The sequence below is a fragment of the Schistocerca piceifrons genome, chromosome 3 (assembly GCF_021461385.2).
Source record: "Schistocerca piceifrons isolate TAMUIC-IGC-003096 chromosome 3, iqSchPice1.1, whole genome shotgun sequence".
Lineage (NCBI taxonomy): Eukaryota > Metazoa > Arthropoda > Insecta > Orthoptera > Acrididae > Schistocerca > Schistocerca piceifrons.
This window is the reverse complement of record NC_060140.1, coordinates 839,548,513-839,572,265: the sequence shown is the minus strand read 5'-3', so window position 1 is coordinate 839,572,265 and position 23,753 is coordinate 839,548,513. Positions and strand designations below refer to the sequence as shown.

The 23,753-nt window shown below is 40.1% G+C and overlaps 1 protein-coding gene across 1 annotated transcript in view; it reads right to left on the bottom strand.

Moving 5' to 3' along the window:
* Positions 1-1,635: 1,635 nt before the first annotated feature.
* Positions 1,636-23,753, bottom strand: part of LOC124789106 (putative sodium-coupled neutral amino acid transporter 10) — a 58,223-nt gene continuing 36,105 nt past the window's right edge. The window contains exons 10-11 of the mRNA XM_047256394.1: positions 11,241-11,584; positions 1,636-1,986 (exon numbers count right to left, since the gene is read on the bottom strand). Coding sequence (XP_047112350.1) covers positions 1,636-1,986; positions 11,241-11,584 — 695 coding nt within the window. The remainder of the gene's footprint in view (positions 1,987-11,240; positions 11,585-23,753) is intronic.

The following is a 23,753-nucleotide window of genomic DNA, read 5'->3' as shown; positions in this document are numbered from 1 at the left end:
TCTGGAAACATCCCCCAGGCTGTGACTAAGCCATGTCTCTGCAATATCCTTTTTCTAGGAGTGCTAGTTCTGCAAGGTTCTCAGGTGAGCTTCTGTGAAGTTTGGAAAGTAGGGGACAAGGTACTGGCGGAAATTAAGCTGTGAGCATGGGTCATGAGTCATGCTTGGGTAGCTCAGGCTTGCATGTGAAAGGCAAAGGTCCCGAGTTCGAGTCTCGGTCCGGCGCACAGTTTTAATCTTCCAGGAAGTTTCATATCAGCGCACACTCTGCTGCAGAGTGAAAATCTCATTCTGCATATGAGGTGTGATCAAAAAGTAGAGGTAATTTTTAATTTTGTAGGCTTTATACAACTGATTTTCATTTTTTTTGTTTATGATGGTACACATGTTCCTGATTTAAGTTTGCATTTTCAGCTGTTTTGAATATTTAGTTTATTGTTAACAGTAGAAAGGGTTATACATGTTTTCAACTACTCAGCAAATTTTTACTTTCAAAAAAGGACCAAAGAATTTGCATTAAATTTCGCTTGAAAAAATGGAATAACGTGCAGAATAGCATTCGAAATAGACTGTGGCTTTTGGCAAATCTACTATGAGTAAGACAAGAGTTTATGAGTGGTATTAATGTTTTAAGGAGGGTTACAATGACACTGAAGATGATGACCACCCTGAACACCCTAGCACATCAATTACTGATGACAATGTGGAAAAAGTAAAGAAAATAGCTCTGGAAAATGACTGAATGAACATCAGAGAGGTTTCTGACTATGTCAGGATATCCTCTGGCTCATGCCAAGCAATTTGTTTCGCATGAAACATGTAGCATCAAAGTTTGATCTGAAAATGTTGAATTTTGACCAAAAACGACATGGAACAGACATCATTCAGGAATTTCTAAATGAAGATGACAAAATCAAGAACTCCTTTAGAAGGTTATAAGAGGTTACAAAACATGGTTATACAGGTATAACATTGAAACCAAGGCCCAATCATCCAAATGAAAACTGCTGAAGAGCCAAGATTGAAAAAAATAAAAAATTGACAAGTTAGATCACATGTGAAGGTTCTTCCCACTGTTTTCTTCAATTATAAAGGGATAGTGCATCATGAATCCCTGCCTTATGGTCATACAGCCAATAAGTAATAGTACCTGAAAGTTATGTGCCGTTTGCATGAAGCAGTCACAAGAAAACTACTAAAATTGTGTCAAAACAACTCATTGAAATTTCATCACTGGACATGCCACCCCCCCCCCCCCCCCCCCCCCCCCCGTGACTTCTTTCTATTCCCAAAACAAGACAACCATGAAAGGACATCGTTTTGCCACCACTGATGAGATAAATACAGAATCGCTGAAGGAGCTGAACACCTTAATGAAAAGTGAGTTCCACAAGTGCTTCCAAGATTAGAAAAAGTTCTGGCAGAAGTGTATTATAACTGAGGGGTTTATTTTGAAGGGGAGAAAACTGGTGTGATGCATAAATAAAGATTATTTAAGAGAAAAAAAAATTCCCCTTGCTTTCTCATCACACTTCACATGCAATAGTGTACAGATAGGAAAGAGAATATGTTGAAGGGGAAAAGAGTTAATTGTTACTTTGCTGGCAATAAATCACGCATCTGACACCAGTGTTACTACTTGATCGGCATGCCCCACACACAGCAGACACCACTGGTACGCACCGCGGCTTGCAGCTTCTCATGCTGCTGCTTCATCTCGTGCAGGATGTGCTTCTGCTCACGCAGCAGCTGCTCTTGTTCCTGCTTGTGGCGAGCCAATGTCTCCAGCAGCTCCGCCTCCTTCCGCTCCTTCTCCGAGTCAGCCTGCCTCTGCGCCTCCGCCAGCTCGCTGTCCTCCTTGCGGATGGCGTCCTCCGCCACTCGCTGCCGTTGTGGACTTTCCTCATGTTTATCCTGCACCTTGACTGCAGCTTCTGCCCGCACCTGCCCCTGTCCTGGGTCTCCAGCTACCGCTACTGCTTCTGCCTATAAATTGAAATTTGTTAACAAAAATGATTTACAATGAGAATCAAATACCAGCTCTTCAGAGCTAAGAAATGCCAAGACTTTACTACCTAGACTTTATGTTAATTTTTAAATGAAGACCACTATGGAGAAATGGGCATAAGTCCATGCAAATAAATTTTTCACTAGGTCTATTTCCGATAAATTTTGTCACAGAAATTAATACATCAATAACCTACTTTTAGTTTCGATAGTACACAGATATGTGAGTAATTGTACATCCTTTAGTTGTTATCTGAGCATTTTTATAATAAATATGAATCATGGTGGAAACTAGCTGAAATGATCCTATTCAGGAGCCAAAGAGGTAAAATCAAACTACATGAACAAAAACACATCTTCTTCATGATAGGGTATTAAATATTTATAAAAATATGAAAATAATTAATTTTCTTGCTTACCACAAATCGCTTAAAATTATTTAGTATTTTGAAAGTCTAGATGAGCTAAGTGTAGAGATGGTGAGGGCAGCAGGAAAGGTGGGGATACAATGGCTGTATCGAGTAATGAAAATTGTGTGGAGAGAGAAGATGATCGCACGAGACTGGAAGAAGGGAATAATTGTCCTGATCTTCAAGAAGGGAAATAGAAAAGAGTGAAAGAACTATCGGGGGATAACATTGATGAGTCATTGTGCAAAGATTTTTGAGAAAATTTTGGAAGCACGAATTCGGACAAAATTAGGAGGGATGAGAGAAGTGCAACATGGCTTCAGAACAGGAAGGTCCAAGGCAGATCTAATTTTTGCTGTAAGACAACTGCACGAACAGCCCTATGAATATGGAATAGATCCACTAATGAACTTCCTCGACATCGAAAAAGCATATGATAGTGTAGGTAGGATCAAAGTGTGGAGAGCCCTGGAGAACAGAGGAGTAGCAAAATAGATTATTTGGAGGATAAGGAAATGTACTATAGAAGTGTGAGCCATGTGAAAGTGGGAGGACAGAGATCAGCTTAGATTGAACAGAAGAATGGTTGCAGCAGGGAAGTGCATTTTCACCATTACTCTTCATTGTAGTGATGGATGATATAATGAGTACAGTAGCACAAGTAACTGGTGAAAGGAAGATGAAAGCTATGGTGTTTGCAGATGATCTGATGATTTGGGGGAATAAGGAGGAGGAAGTACAAGAGCAGTTGGACGTATAGGAATGAACAGTACAAGAATAACGGATGCAACAAGAACGAAGGAGAGAGGAACAACTGGAATAACAATTGGTGGGGAACGTTTGAGGAGAGTGGAGAGTTTCAAGTACTTAGGAAGCCTGATACAGGAGGATGGAAGAAACGACAGAGAAATAAATGAGCAGGTGAGAAAAGCAGAAGCATTTCGAAAGAGTGTCAGAAGCCTGATATGGAGCAAGGATGTACCCCAAATCAGTAAAACGGTATATACCGGTCATACTATGTCCCGATCCTGACGTATGCACCTGAAACCTGGGTTATGAAAGGAAGAAAGAAAAGCAAAGTACAAGCTAGTGAGATGAAATTCTTGAGGAACAGTATTGGATTGACAAAGATAGACAGGTTAAGAAATGAGAGGATCAGAGCGTTAATGAAGGTGGAACCATTACAGGAGGAGATAGAGAAATCTAGGCTGATACGGTATGGACATGTTAAGCAAATGGAGGAGGATACACAAGATGAAACTGGAAGGAAAGAGGCCAAAAGGAAGACCGAGAGACAGATGGCCGAAAGGAGTGGAGGAATGCGTCTAGAAGAAAAGAAAAGACTGGACTAAGATGAAGATGGAGAGATGGCGGCAAGACAGAAGACAATGGAAAGGCCTATGTTCCAAACAGACCTGGCCAGAGGCTGGAAATTGTCCAAGATGTTGAGTATTTTGAAAGTCACAATACATCATCATATAGTACTGAAGAGAATACATCATTTACATGGTGGTGGCACATAGTAGTTATGGGCTTTGGAGGGGCAAATCTGTAAGTCAATGAGCTTATCTTGAGAATCTGAATAATAAGCACTCTCTGTTGAGCCTAATAAAATGGCGGTAGCAATCAGAAAACACTGGAAGTGTATGATTCTTACTTTGGTATGCATTCTGAGGAAGTAACATTCTACTTTTTAGATTATTTCATCAGTTTATTCCTGAGACTTCTGATTTTTTGTTGTTATTAGAGAAGCTATCTGTGGTCCAAAACAAAATAACAAACACAAAGTAACTGAGCATATCATTTAAGATTACACAATGGAAACTCCAGGTTGGAATATCAACTATATCAGGAAAAGGGAAGATTGCTAGTCACCATAAGGATGACCCATTGAGTTCCAGACAGGCACAACGAAAAGACTGTTACACATTATAGCTTTCTTGGACACATGAGATGTGCTTGCTCATGTGAATGTGTGTGTGTGTGTGTGTGTGTGTGTGTGTGTGTGTGTGTGTGTGTGTTTTTTCTTTGTCAGGAAAGCATTGGCCAAAAGCTATACAGTGTAATAGTCTTTTTCACAGTGCCTCTATTGTGGCTAGCAACCTTATCCTTTTCCTACAATTGGGACAGAAATGAGAGTGAAACAGTTGCCTGTCTAACTATGTTCAGTTTGGCCAACTCAAATTAAAAAAGATTCCGCTGTTGGTATGATGCTCTGTCACAGTTATGAACGTATGTCTTTATTCTTCCGTTTTGCCAGCACACATGTATTAAAACAGTCATATTATCTGTTAGTTGACACTTTCATCGCTGAAGCATTTGTGCACTGTAATACACAGAACTTAAGCTCCACAAATGTAGCATAAAAAGAGTCTGACATATAAGTAGCCTCACCACCTTTTTCTCTCCTGGTCTTCACACAGCCTTCTCACTACTTAAAATTTTGTATATTCTTGTCTTTTTCTGTGATGTTAACATAGTTATGTTTCATATTATAACAGAGTGCACATGTGGAGAAGAGAAAAACATTCCCGGATTCTTCCGGGTTAAAAATATACTATATGCTGTGTGAAAGTACGTTTTTTTCCATGTTAAGTGACAATGTACTTTCCCTTGTAGCTGTAATACTTATCAATGCTAAAGGTTTGATACACCAGCACAGAACTTCTTGACACTTTAGGAAATTAAACCCATCAAAACCCAATGCAAACCCAGCAAAACCCAATGCATTTTGGAAAGATCATTGTTGTGCAGCAACATGTACACCACATATTTTTGTATCATGAAAGTCTACATACGAATTCCACCAAATACAGCATGGTAGCTTCAGAAGCACTGAAATCGAAATTGCACTGTGTGATGCACTTTTGTCAGCCAATTGTAGCTCAAGTCATGTGATCTTCCCAACCAATGACAGCACATATTCAGAATATAGGATGGTGCAGTCAGCCAACAGCAACATCACTGTTAAGTAGCGCGAACACACAAATAGGAAAAGTTAATGGTTTAAATGGTTTAAATTAATATACAAACAGTATAGCTACAAGAAAAGCTAAGCTTTTACATATAATATTGTTTTTTTTTTTTTTTTAGCATGTGTTACCCTTTAAGATATATCAAAAACAAATGTGCCTGTATAATAATGTGCACAATAGGGTCACTTGGCTATCTGGTGGGCTAACGGGCACCATGCCACATGGGCTGGCTTTGGAACAGCCTACTGTACATTATCTTCTTCATACACTTTCCTCGAACTATTCAAACAAACTGAAGTCCACAATTTACATTTTCTGCAATTCACTTGGTGTGTTCATTCGCAACATTACACACAGATAGTTACCTAATGTGACTGACTCATGCAGTATGTGATAAATATTATATTTGAACAATAAGGAATGTTTCTCCTACCCCATGATGAAAAGGAAAAAAGACAATGGCCATAAATATCAAGCTTACCTGGAAAGTAAAGATAAAAAGCACAGAAAATATTTCTGATGGATCATAGTTCCGCATTTATTTCATTTACGTGGTCAACTTAAAAAGCACTCAATCAGCACAGATGTCCATACATCCTGTAAGATTTTTTATGCCAACACCTTAAATGTGTCCTACTTGACTTCTCAACCAATTTTACAATCTTACCTCATGACCACCACCACCACCGTACGCAAAAGTTTTCCATCAACATCCTTCCTCAACATAAGAAAAGATGCAATCTATTTGGTGTGTTATTTGGATATCAGAATGGATGCACAAAATGTCCCACCCATACCATTGCAATTGATCCTAGGTGGCACTATGGAGACAAAGTAAATAAAATCACGGTGCACAATTCCAGTTGCCACAATCTGTCAGCAAAATGTCGCATTTTGGATTTTTTTGTGTAGAGCTCAAAGAACACTGTGGTCATTTTTCCTGTTGTTCAAAAATGCTCCTGCAATATTACTAAAAACATCGCCACATTCAATTCCATTTTTATGGATCCATATCTCAACTGGTAAAAACAGAACCCTTACAGGATCACTTTAAAAATCTATCCGCCTGCCCCCTTTACTGCCCCTTTTACTCAGGAACAGGTAGAGGTATCATTTGAAATTTATGTCGAATACCAAGGTCTAGGGTCATTTAGGGCGTAAAAAATTATGCTTCTATGTCAATGCAATTAAAAGATACGGCCATTTATGTCAATTATCTTGATACTAGCAAACCTACTCATAAAACAACTATACTTAAACTATCTAATACATAATTTAGTTTTTACGAAACCCCGAGTGAGTGTCCTACTTACACTTGTTCATTTCTATCTTTTCTTTTCTTTTTTCCAAAACATGTCATGATTACAGCTTTGAGGAAGTGTAGTTATTTCAAAGGATCACGACTCTTCCCTTTGTTTTATGTGTGTGAGATATACTCTAAGACAAAAGAGAATGACACACCATCAACGAATTATCCCAATGAGATGCAAACTGGTAGGACGTGATGTACATGCAGAAAGGCAAATTAATACAATTTCAGGAAAGTTTGACGATTTGAGCAAGTCAATAACACTTTAGTCTACCTCTGGCCCTTACGCAAGCAGTTATCGACCTGAGATTGATTGACATCATTTTTGGATGTCCTCCTGAGAGACATCGTGCCAAATTGTTCGACTGGTTCATTAGATCATCAAAATCATGAGCTGGTGGGAAGGTCATGCCCATAATGCTGCAAACGTTTTCAACTGAGGAGAGATCCAGTGGCCTTACTGGCCAAGGTAGGGTTTGGCAGGTACGTAGAGAAGCAGCAGAAACTCTCCCCATGTGCAGCCGGGTGTTATTTGCTGAAATGTAAGCCCAGGATGGCTTGTTATGAAGGGCAACAAAACAGGACACAGAATATTGTCAACATTCTGCTGTGCAGTAAGGGTGGCGTGGATGTCAGCCAAATTGGTCCTGCTATGAAAAGAAATGACACCCCCAGACCAACACTCCTGGCTGTCGGGCTGGCATCCCTCTGCTGTCCAAGATATCTCCAGACACACTTTCAGCCTGGAATCTCACCTGACTGGAGTACAATTGTGTTCAGTGATGAGCCCTGTTTAGACCTGAGCCCCAATGGCCAGCAAATACATTGCTCCATGTTCTGCCAATATAACACTGTCTTCAGTTCAACTTCAACACAACATTTTCTATATGATCGGTTCCATTTCTAATTGTACCTAACTGTAATCCCCAGACAGAATGTAAATAATTTAAGAGTACTTGTGCTTTTCTGAGCTACGCAAATGGGATATATCCTTGCTTCAACTTCTTGCTCACACTATGCTTGTTTGCCCTCTTCTATGACTGTTGCTGTGTAGTTCAAGTTCATTACCAGGTAGTACTGACAGAGGACATTCAAAAAGCTCAACAATGAGCAGTTCATTACACGCTATTAGTACAAAAGGGAGAGTGTGTCACGGATATGATAAGCATGTTGAGATGGTGTGACCTTTCTTTCTGCGTGCACCACTCGACTATAGCGTTGCACATGACGCATCATCATGTGTTGGGATAGTTGGGATCAGTGTAGGTTGCAGATGGGATGGTGTGCATATCACAAGATATGCTTACCCAAACACAGAGTTTACGTGTAAATTCTGGGACCACTTGACCTTTTGCCACCTCGAACACACGATATTTTAAAGATATGTGAGAGAGAAAGCCTATTTACCTGCACAAAACATGTCAGTGTGTGCAGGATTACCGTTTATCACGGGAAGGCAGGAGCTGCGTCAGACGAGCAGCACCGACAAGTGTTTGCCAGTCGCACCTTGGAAGTTGTATTAAAAGGACAAGAAGTGTCTGTGCATTATTCTGTGGTTTTTAGTACTGTGATTATTGTAAAAAAAGACAAACGAACAATTAACTGCTCAATGGAGTATGGCAGATGCCTAAAGTCATGTTCCCCTAATTCTTTTGAGCAATGTGTTGTAAAATTAGCACATCACCAAACCACAGGTTATCCATTTTCTTCCTTCTTCAGTTTACTGCAATTTAATAATTTCAGAAAGTCAACATTTTATTTTAGTGTCCAACTTGATTCCTTGAATCAGGTGTCCATTTTGCAGTGTATAATATACATTTTGTAATATTTTTTTTTTGTATTTAATTTAATTTTGATAGTATAGTCATGAGTTAAAAAGTTGTTTAGCAATTTATTTATTTATTTATTTATTTTCATGATTATTTTTGCAATGAATGTTTTTACTGATTTTTTTAAAAGTAATCATCAATAAGATGAGTAAGAATAGTTGTTTTTCACAGAGTCTTACGAAAGTCTGTTAAACTGAGTAGTTGTTCCGCACTAAGTTGTTTCTATAACAACTTCTACTTTTTTTTCAACTTTTTCCCATTTCTATAACAACCTTCCTGTCTTTTTTAAAAGTATTATTAACATCTTTAAATGAGGTAGGTTATGCATGAGTGGGATGAAGACAACACTTGCACAAAAGTTGCCCAGCGCAAATCCAATGTTTACTTCATCACTCATCACAACAAAACTACTGAATGCAAGCATAGCTGCGCGTGACAGCTAGTCTGTAATAAAACCACTTTGCAGTAATAAGTGGATATCACATTTTAAAAGAGATTAGTCACAAAAGTTTACAAAGATATAGCAATTCAAAATTATAGCAGAACTGATCTTCGAGTCAGTTGTGCTGGGACCACTGTAAGCATCAGACACAATAGAGTTGAAGGGTAGCCTACTTCAGAGTTGGATCAAATAACTGAAATGTTTAACTTCAGACAGTTCGGTCTTTAATACGTGTGCAAGTCCAGTGTAGGATCTTGTATGGATTTTGAGCACTGCAATGATGATGACGATTCTGGGTATTTTGTGATTTACCATGGATCAGTACAGGATGCAATGCAGAATAAAAATATTGTGCACACAAAAGTAATATATTATGCACTGTAAAAAAACTGCTTATCAGTCAAAGACATACATGAAAGTCATTGAGAACAACAACATGTCCCAGAACAACAAAACAGATGTCACACAGTAAGTGGCAAGAATAGGGTAACATGGCAGTTTCAGCAGAAAGTGTTAAGAAGTACATGCAATAACTGTGGTAGGTACCAGGAACATTAGATACGGCATACATTCTCCTCGAGGATCACACACGCGCAGTGATACCTGAACGCCGAGGTATTATAACGAGTGTACAGACCTCCAATTAGTCAGTCTGCATCAGTCTGCAGTAGTCTGTACCAGTCTGCAGTCAAGTTTCAGTCTGCGCCTAATAAGATTATCATATTCCTGTACATAGTCATGAAGATAAATGAATAGTCACTTTGTCAAGTATCAGAGATCTGTGAGAATAAGATTAACGTACCAAGACCAAAGGAACTTCAGACTGTCAATTGCAAACAGCATCCAGAACCAAGTTAATTTATTTCTATGCTTTTTATTATTTTAATAAATGTGTGTGAAAATTAATCAAGTTCTGCTTAAAGTTGGTCACCGTCAATCTGCTACTCTAAGCGTGCATGTGGCATTTCTATCGTCTGACCTAACGGCAGAAGATAAACACGCCACAATAAGACCACGAGACATATTACTGACACTCGCCTATTTCGCTAGAGCGACAACTCAAATAATCTGATGGTGTGTGTACTGAAGGTCTTACAGTACACACACTACACTATCGAAGACAGCTAGTTTTCACTGTGGTGAAACAATTGCATGAAATTCCAAGCCACAATTTTCTCCTCCCAGTATCAAAATACTTTGTTTCCTTCCATTTACAGATGGGGAAATGATAATCATGATAAAATAAGACAGATCAGTATTCACACAGAATGATTTGAGTTGTTCTTATTCCTACACATTATTCAAAAGTGGAACGGTAAAGATATAGTTTAAAAGCGGCTTTGTACATCCTCTGCCAAGCATTTAAGTGCTAACTGCAAACAAACATGCATACTAATAAGGAATGATGAAAATTAGCCAAGTCCTTCTCACAGGAACCAATCTGGCATTAGCCTAATGCAATTTAGGGAAACCACGGAAAACCTTACTGGATAACTAATGTCTTATGCCTGTGTCTTATGCCTGCCCAATAAAGCAAGAGCATTATTGGGAGGCATCAAAGATTACCTTGGTTTGCGCAAGGCAGACCTATATCAGGTTATTTGTCAATGTGAAAAGACACATTGGAGAAACAGTGTACACCATCGAAGACCTTTGTTGAGAACACCAGAGGCACACATGACTTACATATCTCCTGCCCAGACTTCCAAATACTGGGACAACGCCATTAGAGAGGCCACAGAAATTCCCACCAGGGTTGACCTCATCAACTGAAATTGCAGCTATAATCTTAGCAAGGCTTGGGATCCAGCAATGAGTTTAATTAAGAAGACTGCCGACAAACAAAATGATCTGGCGACTACGGCTGACAGAGCACCTGCATCAAAGCTACCACAGACACCAACACTACTGTGTCTGTGACTGCCGACACACAACTGTGGGCATGGACTGCAGTGAGAACGGTTCACGAGAGGGGGGGGGGGGGGGGGGGGGAGATATAAGTCGGTCGGTGCCCTCAGGAGCTCAAGGAGCTCAGTTCATCAGTGCACCTGACAATGGCGACAGTCTGATCCCCAAAATATTGTGCCTGTCGGACCCTGTGAATTGCCAGTACACCAGTGGACTGTTCGATCAGCAAATATGCAGGGAGAAACTGAAGAATCACATTTAAAATTTTGTTCTCTGAAATGTAAACTCAGTGTTTTACAACTGCATAACCTCACTCAGTGTAAATTTAAGGCATTTGGCTTATCCGACAGCACGCAATACCTTTGGCGGTTCCTCAACTGCTGCTGCTGGTGCCACATCCATGTGGACAGCTGCCACTGGCGCGGCTTCCTCTTTTGGCGCTCCAGCTGTCACTGCCTTCAGAGGCGCGGCAACCGGCACCTCTGCCGGTGCAGCAGGTGGCTCAACAGGCACCGGAGGCTCCTGGCGGGCTCCGGGCACTGGCGGCTCCCGGCGCACTTCAGCCGCTGGAGGTCCCACCTCGACAGCCGGCTGCTTCGCATCTGGAACCACCAGCTCCTCGGGAGGTTTCTTATTGTTGACAGCAGCTGCCGGATCCACAGCAGCCTGTGCCTTTGCCAGTGTGTCTGCCACCTCACCTGCAACTGATCAGAGTCATTGAAAATAACAAATATGTAACAGCCAATAGTACACAATTTTGTTAACCCTATACAGGAATCTATATTAAGTATTGATCAATTTGTTAGTGCTCCACTGCAAATTAACTTTGTGGTGATGGATTTCATACATTGCAGAGCTTTAGGAAGTAATAAAATTTAATTGCGAGTAGCGGTTAGTTTTCTTTCTTAGTTACCAAGCTCAGCATTAAATTTATGCTGTTTCTCTCTCTCTCTCTTTCTCAATGCAATGTCAGAAGACAGTGTTAATGATTGATGGTCACACATAATGCTATGATCTTGTCTTATTTACTGGCTATTAGAGTATGCTTGGAAGGAAAGTTTGTGGCTAAGTATTACATTTCTGGTTCAATCTGTCCTATAATTGTGCCTGTCTGCAACCTGACATGTCTTTTTTACTGTAAGTAGCAATCCTACATTGCAGACAGAGAAGTTTGTTATAGGTAATACAGACCACAAAGTTATTGCACGAGCTCTTCGAATGGCACTTCCATTGTATTATTAAACTGACTTGGAGACAAAAACACATCACGGGTGCCCATCCGGCCTGTCCCTTAAGTACAAGGGGGCTTGTGGGACCTCCCAGAACATCCCCATCTGTTGACTTTAACTGGCTGCCTGCCTGTCTGTCTGTCTTTCTGTCTTTGCTGGTGACCAAGGGCCCTCTTTTATATACACAATACAGGCCCTTAAATTGAAATGTATTACACATCATCAATTATTTTGCACCTTCCAAATCTGTGATATGTATAACACATACTTCATTATTTCTTGTATTCTTTCCAAACATGAGATGGCTTGCAAATTAATGAAATAATTTTCTGGAGTAGAGCAGACAAATATGACACTGAAATTTACAAAATTTCAAGCTTACAGAATAGAACATTTCTTCCTCTAGAGCTATGAGGCGAGATGAGAGGGATAATGTGTAAAATGTTGGAGAAAGATGCGAGAGACACAAAATTTGTGCAGAACTCTTATGTATTAGAGACATAAGTACAGTTTACAATGAAATGAAATCTGCCAATATCTCCCTCCACCGCCCCCTCCCCCTTTCCTCTTCTATTACCTATTAGTATATTGTCAGTAACAATGAGAATGGAAGATTGGTGTCCCATCAATGAGGATGTCATTTACAGACTGGGCAAAACACTAGACTGGGGAATGATGTGGAGGGCAACCAGTAGTGTATCTTTCAAAGGAACCATCCTGGCATTTGCTATATTCCGTTAATAGAAACCATGGAGAGCCAATATCTGGATGGCTGGGCAAGCCCTTGAAACACACTCGTCCCAACAAGAGTCCCACATCTTAACCATTGTGCCTCGTAACTTGGGCACCATCAGTTTATCGCAGTCTAATATTTGTATAAAATATTTCAGAGGCTAGACATGTTGAAATGCATCAGTCACTAAGAAAACGTGTATTACAAGAACACATACACTCTAATTATGCTGATAAATAATTTGCTAAACTACAGTAATCTTTTACTCATTGTGCAATTTCTTCTTTTGTAAAGTGGATTTCCTATCAAAAAATTTGGGTGTTTTTGGGTGTTTTATGTCGCTAATTATGTAGCTTAGTATTTTGTATCTGCTAGAGGATTTCCTTTCCATACCTCATAATTATCTGATCTCATCACATCATCTTTTCAATAGTTTTCGAAATGACTGAACATCGAAATTAATAATACACAGTTCAGAAATCAATTTTTATATAATCTTGTACTAGTCCTTATTCACAGTCTAGGAACATGTCCATGTACTTTAATCAGTGTAACTTGTTTTTACACCAAATATTGAAACAATTTTTTGTTAATTTTTTTTTCAGTGTTATTGAAAATGACTGATACATCAAAATTAGTTATGTCAGTGAATTATTTTATGCAAGCATTTGATTCCAATAAATCTTATTGTTAACCATGATATACAATCTTGTGTGTCCGCACTGTGCTTGAATCTGATCACTAACTTAATTTTCCTAATCCACATGCCTCTGGTCCCCCTATGCCTTAAGTTCACACATTCTGGCAAGAATGCTGCATCCCACGTTGTAGTTCTGTTCTCACACCTAAGGGGATGCTAAAAGATGCATTACACTTCTATAAGGACTTGCACAGCAAAATGGCAACAAATGCTTGCAGAAGATAAGAAAATATGAAAGGACCAGGACTGTTTAGCGATTAAGTGAGAAAGACATTAATTATACTGACACAGGTGATACAGCAGACTAATGGGTAAAGGGGGGGGGGGGGGGGGGATTTCCCTTTCATCCTCATTCACTGGTCCCACTTTTTCTCTTTTAACTTCACTCTCTGGATAACTTCCCAGCTTAAACCAACATGAGTCCCATTTCGAGAAAACTTCTTTTTCTTCTTCCATATGAAGGAACACTTGCTCCATAGTTTAATTTGAACTTAGTCACATCTGCTTAAGGTTGTCTACATTTTATTATGTGTGATTGTAATGTTGACAGTATGACATTTTCAAGTACAATCAATTTGTGCTGTTGCACAGTGTAACTTTATGAGTTACCGGTGGTACAAACTATAGCTTATTACATTATATTTTACAAAACAAGAAAAACTACTAATATTACAGATATAATAGTTCCACACATTGTTGCTTGCATGCTCTCTGCTGGTAAGTTGATGCATTTCCAGCATTACTTTAATTGTTGCTTTATTTTGGAGTTTCTTTACAGACATTAATCCAAATTATGACACCCATTATTAGTCATGATCATCAAGTGCACAGGATAGATTTCTGAGCAGTCCACCGCACATAGTAACAACTTCAGAGGAGTATTGTAGAAAAACAGCATAGATCAAGAAATGCTGAAAGCCTACAAAACAGGTGAGATGTTTATTAATCTGAAACCAACAATCACATCTCACTGAAACTCTTCAGGTGCATACTATTTGACATATGCAATCTAATCGTGGTGCACTGAAAGTAAACAAGCATGAGAGACACTAACAAAACCATAAGGTTTTAGACTGAAACGTCCCAGAGGGCTATGCGCTGATGACGCATCTATCCAGGCACGACTCACTAACTGCCCTCATAAATTCACTTCCATCAGTACATCTCTGCTACTTTCTAAACTTCACGGAAGCTCTCCTGCATTCCTTGCTGGACTAGCATTCCTGCAAGAAATGGCATTTTGGAGAAATACGTTGAGGGCCATCAGATCGCTGACTGGGGCAGACGCACGTTGTCAGCTACCTGCAAAGGGGTATTATTTTACTGCATAAAGCCTCATTCTGTAGCATGCACACAGCCTTTCTCACTGATAATGGCACATCATTAAACCTACATCTTTAGCATTGTTCCGCAATTTACATCTAAGTGGTTGGCAGAATGTTTAGAGAACCACTTTCAGACTATTTCTCGACCATTCCACTCTCAAACAATACGCGGAGAAAATGAACATCTGAATCTTTCTGTGAAAATTCCAATTTCTCTTATTTTATTACAATGGGCATTTCTGCCTACAACAAAATCTTTTCCCATTCACATTGTAGGACTGTCGGTATTTTTAAAAATATCAAGAATCCGATAAATCAATATGTAAAAAAATATTATTATCGTCAACCGATGTATCGAAAAAGGTATCAATATACTGACGGAAAAAATATCAACCTAATTGCCTACAGAAGTATAACCTGCACATCTAAATATACTGCTGGTTTTAGAGCTGTATATTTAATTACTGATTTATAATCAGATATTCTGTACATCAACAAGCTAGCAGCCTGTGTCTCCCTCTCAGGGCAAGAATTGAAAGGAAAACAATGCATGCCTACACTTGGCAATAACCACTTAGCCAACAATGGTAACTCCATGTACGTGGCACAGTAAAAGATGGGTCTGTCGTTAGGTTTTGTCACATATCGAAATTGTCCGGAACACTTCATGTCGACTTCCTTGTTTTTACATTTCTGCCATTGCCAATGACCTAGCTGTTGTAGCGTCAAAATTGTGTACTTAAGCTAAATGTTGCAGTTTCTGTTGGTAGTGGCGAGTGCCGATTACGTCAGCATTTTGCCTCACTCATCTCCACCCACCGTAAAGACCAGTCTTGTCATTTAGATTTGTGTCCATCTTTTCAGTAGCTGTTTTTGAAAAATGTTAATGTGAAGAAACATTAAAAGCAGCCTTTTTTTTTTTTAACTCACATGCCATCCCCCCCCTCCCCTCCCCTCCCCCCTGCCCCCCGCCAAGTGCAATTAGACTTACTACTTTTGTGCCACATATACTGCACAGTCAAAAAAGAAAGATTGGGTGTGATGGAAGCTCGAAAAATAGTACAAATTCTTTACACAGTAAAGTAAAATTATCTTCTATTTCAGCTTCAAATATTTATCACAAATTGTGAAAAAATATAATATAAAATAAAAATATCAGCACTCGATTTTTATCTAATTCTCAAGGTAAAGTTGGTGATTTTCATTTTGTGAAAAGATCTCATTGTAGTGAAAAATGCCTTCGTTTTAATAATTGTCACTTCAACTAGCATATCACATCTGTGACATTCTCTTCCCTACTTCAGAATAACAGAAAACAGGCTGCTCTTCTTTGAACTTTTCCAGTGTTCTTGGTCAGTTGTATACAGCAACGATCCCATACCATGCAGCAATACGCTAGCAGAGGAAGGGCAAGCAGTCTCTTTAGTAGATCTGTTGCAACTTCTAAGTGCACTGCAAACAAAAAAAAAAAGTCTTTGGTTCACTTTTCCCCACAACATTTTCTATTTGATGGTTGCAACTGAATTATTCGTAATTATAATCCCTGGGTATTTTGTTGAATCGACTACCTTTAAATTTGTATTATTTATTGTGTAACCAAAATTTAATAGGTTCTTTTTAGTACTCATATGGAGGACCTCAAACCTTTTATTGGTCAGTATCGATTGCCAGTTTTCACACCATGCAGATATCTAGTCTACATCATTTTGTAATTCGTACTGATCTTCTGATGCGTTTGCTACGCAGTAATGCACAGCAACATCTGAACACAATCTAAGAAGGCTGTTTACATTGTCTTTCAAATCATTTATAAAAATTAGAAACAGCAGACAGCCTATAAAGCTTTCTTAAAGAATGCCAGATATCACCTCTGTTTCACTTGATAACTTCCCATCAATTACTATGAATGGTGTCCTTTCTGATGGGAAACCATGATTCCAGTCACACAATACTCCACAGACACACAATTGGACAATAATTTAAAAATGACAGATCATGGGAAGAATCTACTGATTACTGCTGTAAGCAACAACACTGATGCATTCAAGACGAAATTACATCTATCTGAAAGGCAGCTTGGTACAGGAAACACATTCTTTCCCGAATGACCTTCATCTCTAGACATTCTGTGTCATTTATCAACAAAACATAGCAACTTTGCCAGAGTCTGAGACAGGTCAAGAACTGTGGTCTAGAAAACAAAATGAAATTATTGAGCACTATATTTTCAGTTAACCAGATGCTATATACAGTATTTGGAAAAGCAATTAGGAAGTGACAGATTTACAACACGTCACTCTGCTTAAGGACAGGTATTATGGCAGCACAAATCTGTTACAATGGTACTGTGATCTGCACTTAGAAGACTTTCCTAAGCTACACAAAAAAGTTGTTGATATGACGTCCATGTCTGTGTCAACATTTTGTTATGGGCAATGTTTCTTGATCAGGGAAAAAAACTGCAGGGAGGCCCCATCGTCACAACCCAATACTGGAGAGTATTCAGGATCTTGCAGCAATGTCAGTTGTAAATAGCAATAATTGTTTTATAATTGTATATTTACCCTTTTCTGTGCTCATAGGCAGCACACCGCGCCTGGTACACGTGGCGCTCGGGGCCACAGCACAGCTACGACACCTGAGGATGGGCTTGTAACAGTCCGAAACCGGTCGCATGAAAATAAAGTAATTTACAACTGAAGCGGTATTTTCAACCTCTGCTATAATGCTCAGTTGCAGATGTTCTGCCAACAGGATTGTTTGCAACGTTAACTCATTAGCCACTATAGCCATGTCAGAAGTGTGCCCAAAGGCACCCAACTGAGGCTTATAAACCTGCAGGCTTTGGTCCAACTGCCTCACCACCTAAGTATGACCTGTCTGCCCATCCCTGCCCACCTCTATCCAAATGCACTAGAGGCCTAGGGGCTTGTTAGCAGAATCAGTCTTTGACCTGGCAGTGGAGTGTACATAGTTACACGACATTAAGGATGTGTCCTACATGAGCAACAGTCCTACGTGAGCGACAGAAGCGAGAAAGCTTCAGGCAACAAAACACAACCGCAGATGTAGTTAAGGAAGTGTCCTACGTGAACGACATCTGTATCGCTGCCTGTTTCCAGCTGCAACTGACAACGTTTGAATTCAAATGTGTTTGAATCTTGCCGCTGCAGCATGTGCGACAGGAAGCGACAGCCACATGTCTTCTCGGCAAAGCAGTGGAGTGGATGCAACGGCAACTATGAATTACTTAACATCCGATTTTAAGAAAACTATTAGGTAAACAAATTTGATTCTTCCTCAACCTATAGCTTGATATCTTTAAAAGAAAATGGTCTGAATTTATTTTTGTTATTCGTCATAGTTACTGTGCTGTGTGAAGTTGAGTACATGGCTACACAAAATTTTTAAGAATTTGCAGAGGTAAAATCACACTGTGTAGACTTTCCATATACACTCCTGGAAATGGAAAAAAGAACACATTGACACCGGTGTGTCAGACCCACCATACTTGCTCCGGACACTGCGAGAGGGCTGTACAAGCAATGATCACACGCACGGCACAGCGGACACACCAGGAACCGCGGTGTTGGCCGTCGAATGGCGCTAGCTGCGCAGCATTTGTGCACCGCCACCGTCAGTGTCAGCCAGTTTGCCGTGGCATACGGAGCTCCATCGCAGTCTTTAACACTGGTAGCATGCCGCGACAGCGTGGACGTGAACCGTATGTGCAGTTGACGGACTTTGAGTGAGGGCGTATAGTGGGCACGCGGGAGGCCGGGTGGACGTACCGCCGAATTGCTCAACACGTGGGGGGTGAGGTCTCCACAGTACATCGATGTTGTCGCCAGTGGTCGGCGGAAGGTGCACGTGCCCGTCGACCTGGCACCGGACCGCAGCGATGCACGGATGCACGCCAAGACCGTAGGATCCCACGCAGTGCCGTAGGGGACCGCACCGCCACTTCCCAGCAAATTAGGGACACTGTTGCCCCTGGGGTATCGGCGAGGACCATTCGCAACCGTCTCCATGAAGCTGGGCTACGGTCCCGCACACCGTTAGGCCGTCTTCCGCTCACGCCCCAACATCGTGCAGCCCGCCTCCAGTGGTGTCGCGACAGGCGTGAATGGAGGGACGAATGGAGACGTGTCGTCTTCAGCAATGAGAGTCGCTTCTGCCTTGGTGCCAATGATGGTCGTATGCGTGTTTGGCGCCGTGCAGGTGAGCGCCACAATCAGGACTGCATACGACCGAGGCACACAGGGCCAACACCCGGCATCATGGTGTGGGGAGCGATCTCCTACACTGGCCGTACACCACTGGTGATCGTCGAGGGGACACTGAATAGTGCACGGTACATCCAAACCGTCATCGAACCCATCGTTCTACCATTCCTAGACCGGCAACTGGACAATGCACGTCCGCATGTATCCCGTGCCACCCAACGTGCTCTAGAAGGTGTAAGTCAACTACCCTGGCCAGCAAGATCTCCAGATCTGTCCCCCATTGAGCATGTTTGGGACTGGATGAAGTGTCGTCTCACGGGGTCTGCACGTCCAGCACGAACGCTGGTCCAACTGAGGCGCCAGGTGGAAATGGCATGGCAAGCCGTTCCACAGGACTACATCCAACATCTCTACGATCGTCTCCATGGGAGAATAGCAGCCTGCATTGCTGCGAAAGGTGGATATACACTGTACTAGTGCTGACATTGTGCATGCTCTGTGGCCTGTGTCTATGTGCCTGTGGTTCTGTCAGTGTGATCATGTGATGTATCTGACCCCAGGAATGTGTCAATAAAGTTTCCCCTTCCTGGGACAATGAATTCACGGTGTTCTTATTTCAATTTCCAGGAGTGTAGTTCATTTAAGGCCATACGTTATTGCATATGAAATGTAACCAATATATCTAAATTGTATTTAAAGTTTGAGACTGGAATGATATCTCTTTTAATTCTTGAGGTATTGGTTGTTATATCCGCGGATGGGTTGCTTGCGGTGCATCCAAACCTTTCCTGCGCTTCGGGAATCAAGGGTCGTAAAAATTGTCGTATCTCATGAAAGGTTCAAGATATCAAAACGATGAATTTTGGAAATGACAGCACGCAGAAAGGACTATTTTATCATATGATTAACACTTGATGTTGTTGTTGTTGTTGTGGTCTTCAGTCCTGAGACTGGTTTGATGCAGCTCTCCATGCTGCTCTATCCTGTGCAAGCTTCTTCATCTCCCAGTACGTACTGCAACCTACATCCTTCTGAATCTGCTTAGTGTATTCATCTCTTGGTCTCCCTCTATGATTTTTACCCTCCACGCTGCCCTCCAATACTAAATTGGTGATCCCTTGATGCCTCAGAACATGACCTACCAACCGATCCCTTCTTCTGGTCAAGTTGTGCCACAAACTTCTCTCCTCCCCAATCCTATTCAATACCTCCTCATTAGTTATGTGATCTACCCATCTAATCTCCAGCATTCTTCTGTAGCACCACATTTCGAAAGCTTCTATTCTCTTCTTGTCCAAACTATTTATCGTCCATGTTTCACTTCCATACATGGCTACACTCCATACGAATACTTTCAGAAATGACTTCCTGACACTTAAATCAATACTGGATGTTAAGAAATTTCTCTTCTTCAGAAACGCTTTCCTTGCCATTGCCAGCCTACATTTTATATCCTCTCTACTTCGACCATTATCAGTTATTTTGTTCCCCAAATAGCAAAACTCCTTTACTACTTTAAGTGCCTCATTTCCTAACCTAATTTACTCAGCATCACCCGACTTAATTAGACTACATTCCATTATCCTTGTTTTGCTTTTGTTGATGTTCATCTTATATCCTCCTTTCAAGACACTGTCCATTCCATTCAACTGCTCTTCCAAGTCCTTTGCTGTCTCTGACAGAATTACAATGTCATCGGCGAACCTCAAAGTTTTTATTTCTTCTCCATGAATTTTAATACCTACCCCGAATTTTTCTTTTGTTTCCTTTACTGCTTGCTCAATATACAGATTGAACAACATCGGGGAGAGGCTACAACCCTGTCTTACTCCCTTCCCAACCACTGCTTCCCTTTCTTGTCCCTCGACTCTTATAACTGCCATCTGGTTTCTGTACAAATTGTAAATAGCCTTTCGCTCCCTGTATTTTACCCCTGCCACCTTTAGAATTTGAAAGAGAGTATTCCAGTCAACATTGTCAAAAGCTTTCTCTAAGTCTACAAATGCTAGAAACGTAGGTTTGCCTTTCCTTAATCTTTCTTCTAAGATAAGTCGTAAGGTCAGTATTGCCTCACGTGTTCCAGTGTTTCTACGGAATCCAAACTGATCTTCCCCAAGGTTGGCTTCTACTAGTTTTTCCATTCGTCTGTAAAGAATTCGTGTTAGTATTTTGCAGCTGTGACTTATTAAGCTGATAGTTCGGTAATTTTCACATCTGTCAACACCTGCTTTCCTTGGGATTGGAATTATTATATTCTTCTTGAAGTCTGAGGGTATTTCGCCTGTTTCATACATCTTGCTCACCAGATGCTCTCCCTGAATCTCTGTACAACCTCTGGTTCTTTTAGTTTATCCAGGTCCCATACACTTGATACATTTTTGTAAACGCGTGAGCAGAGCGAAACAAGACTCCCTATAACTTACACCGTGAGGTTTTGTCCAAATTTTCATAGTCAAACAAAGGGAGAGAAACAGGTAAACGGGGTATCAAAGCGACCAGCTTGAGGTCTAGTTTGGCATGAAAATATTTAACTGCTTGAAAGTAATCAGGGTAATTAATGAAAACTTAATTAATAAGCTGAGGAAAAACTGAAATATTTCACGAAAAGCTGCTGCCAAGCTATGTAAATGAAGTGTCAAAAATTTCATCTGTTCAAGACCTACCTATTTTGCACATAAAAAGATACATTGGTGCGGTATTTAAATGTCAACAAGGCTTCCTTCAAATCAAGTACGTTAGGAAGGCAAACGAGGAGTCAGTAAGATCATGCTTTCTGAATAAAACTTGAAATTAAAAAATGAAAGAAGTCAGTCAAATATTTTATGAAATGATTTGTGTAAAAGAACTAAGTAGATCGGAGAAATGTTCTACATGCCTTTGAATGATGCTCAAAACATGAACAAAAAATGAGTTGCACCAAACTTACAGACTATTTAGAGTAATTGAAACGCTTAGCCTCAACACTGACTGCTGATGAATTACGTTCGCAACATCAAATATCTGTAAAATTTCATGGTTCATTGTAATTTATTAAGAATTAAATGTGTGTGATATACTGGGATTGGTGTGAAGATCAAGTTCTTTGGCAAGACCTTAAAAATTTACTTAGTGATGCAGCGTAAACAGTATACATAAAACTTAGTATACAGAATTGTAACTGAGTCAGTAAAAAAGTAAGAATGACCCGGAATCGAACCCAGATGCTTTTCCCAACACTTCTCATGAACTGCATACATTACCCCTACACAACAGCTAGCTTTTGTTCATTGGTAACAATCTGTGTACCTATATTTGTATTTAGCATAGTTAGCCATGTAGTAGTCATTCCTCCGCATTTATTGGCTGTTAAAAGTTCTTGCTCATGTAAAAAAAAAAAAAATTTGTATTTAATGTATTGATGAGATAGTCGAATGCTCCTCTGTTCATCCACGTGTATTCGAAGATTCTTCCCTTTGTAAATTTCATGCACAGCATTCCTTTTCACTTTATTTTCTTAAGTAAACCTAATTCTGTAGCCTTACTCTCCAGCTACAGTATTCTACAGGTTAGGGACGCTAATTTATAGTAACAGCTGGTTTGCTCTAAGCAGCCATCTTGTAGCACGACACGGTCACTCACACGCAGTACGCCCAAGCTTTTCACCCGATGCTGCTGCTTGTCGCTGGAGTGTCATGTGTCCAGAAGTTGCTCACTTCTGTTGCTCACGTAGGACACAGCCTAAGACTCTGCCTCAACCAGCGATTTCTAGTAGTGGTGACAGAAAAATCTGTTGCAGAAAATCTGGAAGCTAAACCCACAGTGATAAATAAGTCATTAAATTAAATGAATTTCCCAACAGATATCATTGAAACTTCTTGTGTGATCACTCTTTTGCTTTGAGTGAGAAGTAAACAACACAATCATCATTATTGGGTTCATCCAACAAAAAATCAAAGATTGTTGAAAATGCAGACCTACTCTAAAAGAAACTCATTCATGAAACAATGTGTGTGCAACCACAGAATAAGTCATGCTCAAAGGCTGCTGGAATGTACTTTTGACATTTTGGCCAATAACTGGCACACCTTTCACCATCCAAACAAAGTTAGCAGACGACACTACAAAATCATGTTGTGTAGTTCATAACTTTGTCAGAAGAAAAGATGTGAGTGTCTGCTGGAAGGAGTCTCTTGTCTTGGTTACGGGCTGACTTTTCAGGTACTGAAGTGAGAGACTATTTTGCAAATTACTTCAGTTCACCTACGGCTTGGCACTACAACAGCCTCTAACCAGTGGGACATGAATTCATTCATTAGTTAACAAATATAAAATAACAATGCTCTTAATATCAACATATGAATTATTGTAACTATACATGTCTTCTTTATTTTGGGTTGCAATATTTTTTATAACAACAAATTTGTTTATTTATTTAAACTTACCCTTAGTTTTCTTATCTTTTGTTGTCAGTTCATTTCTGTTTTGAATCATTTGTGTACAACCTTCAGCCCACAGTTCATTCTTGAAATTAGTATCATTAAATTATTTAATTGTTTGTTGTAAAGATCTGGTCTCTTCTTAGCTTTAATAAGTAACTCCGTAGCAGTCACTGTTAATATACGTTCATCACATCCAGTAGATTCCTTGTCAGACATTTTAAAAAAGCAAAAATAGCGGAAAA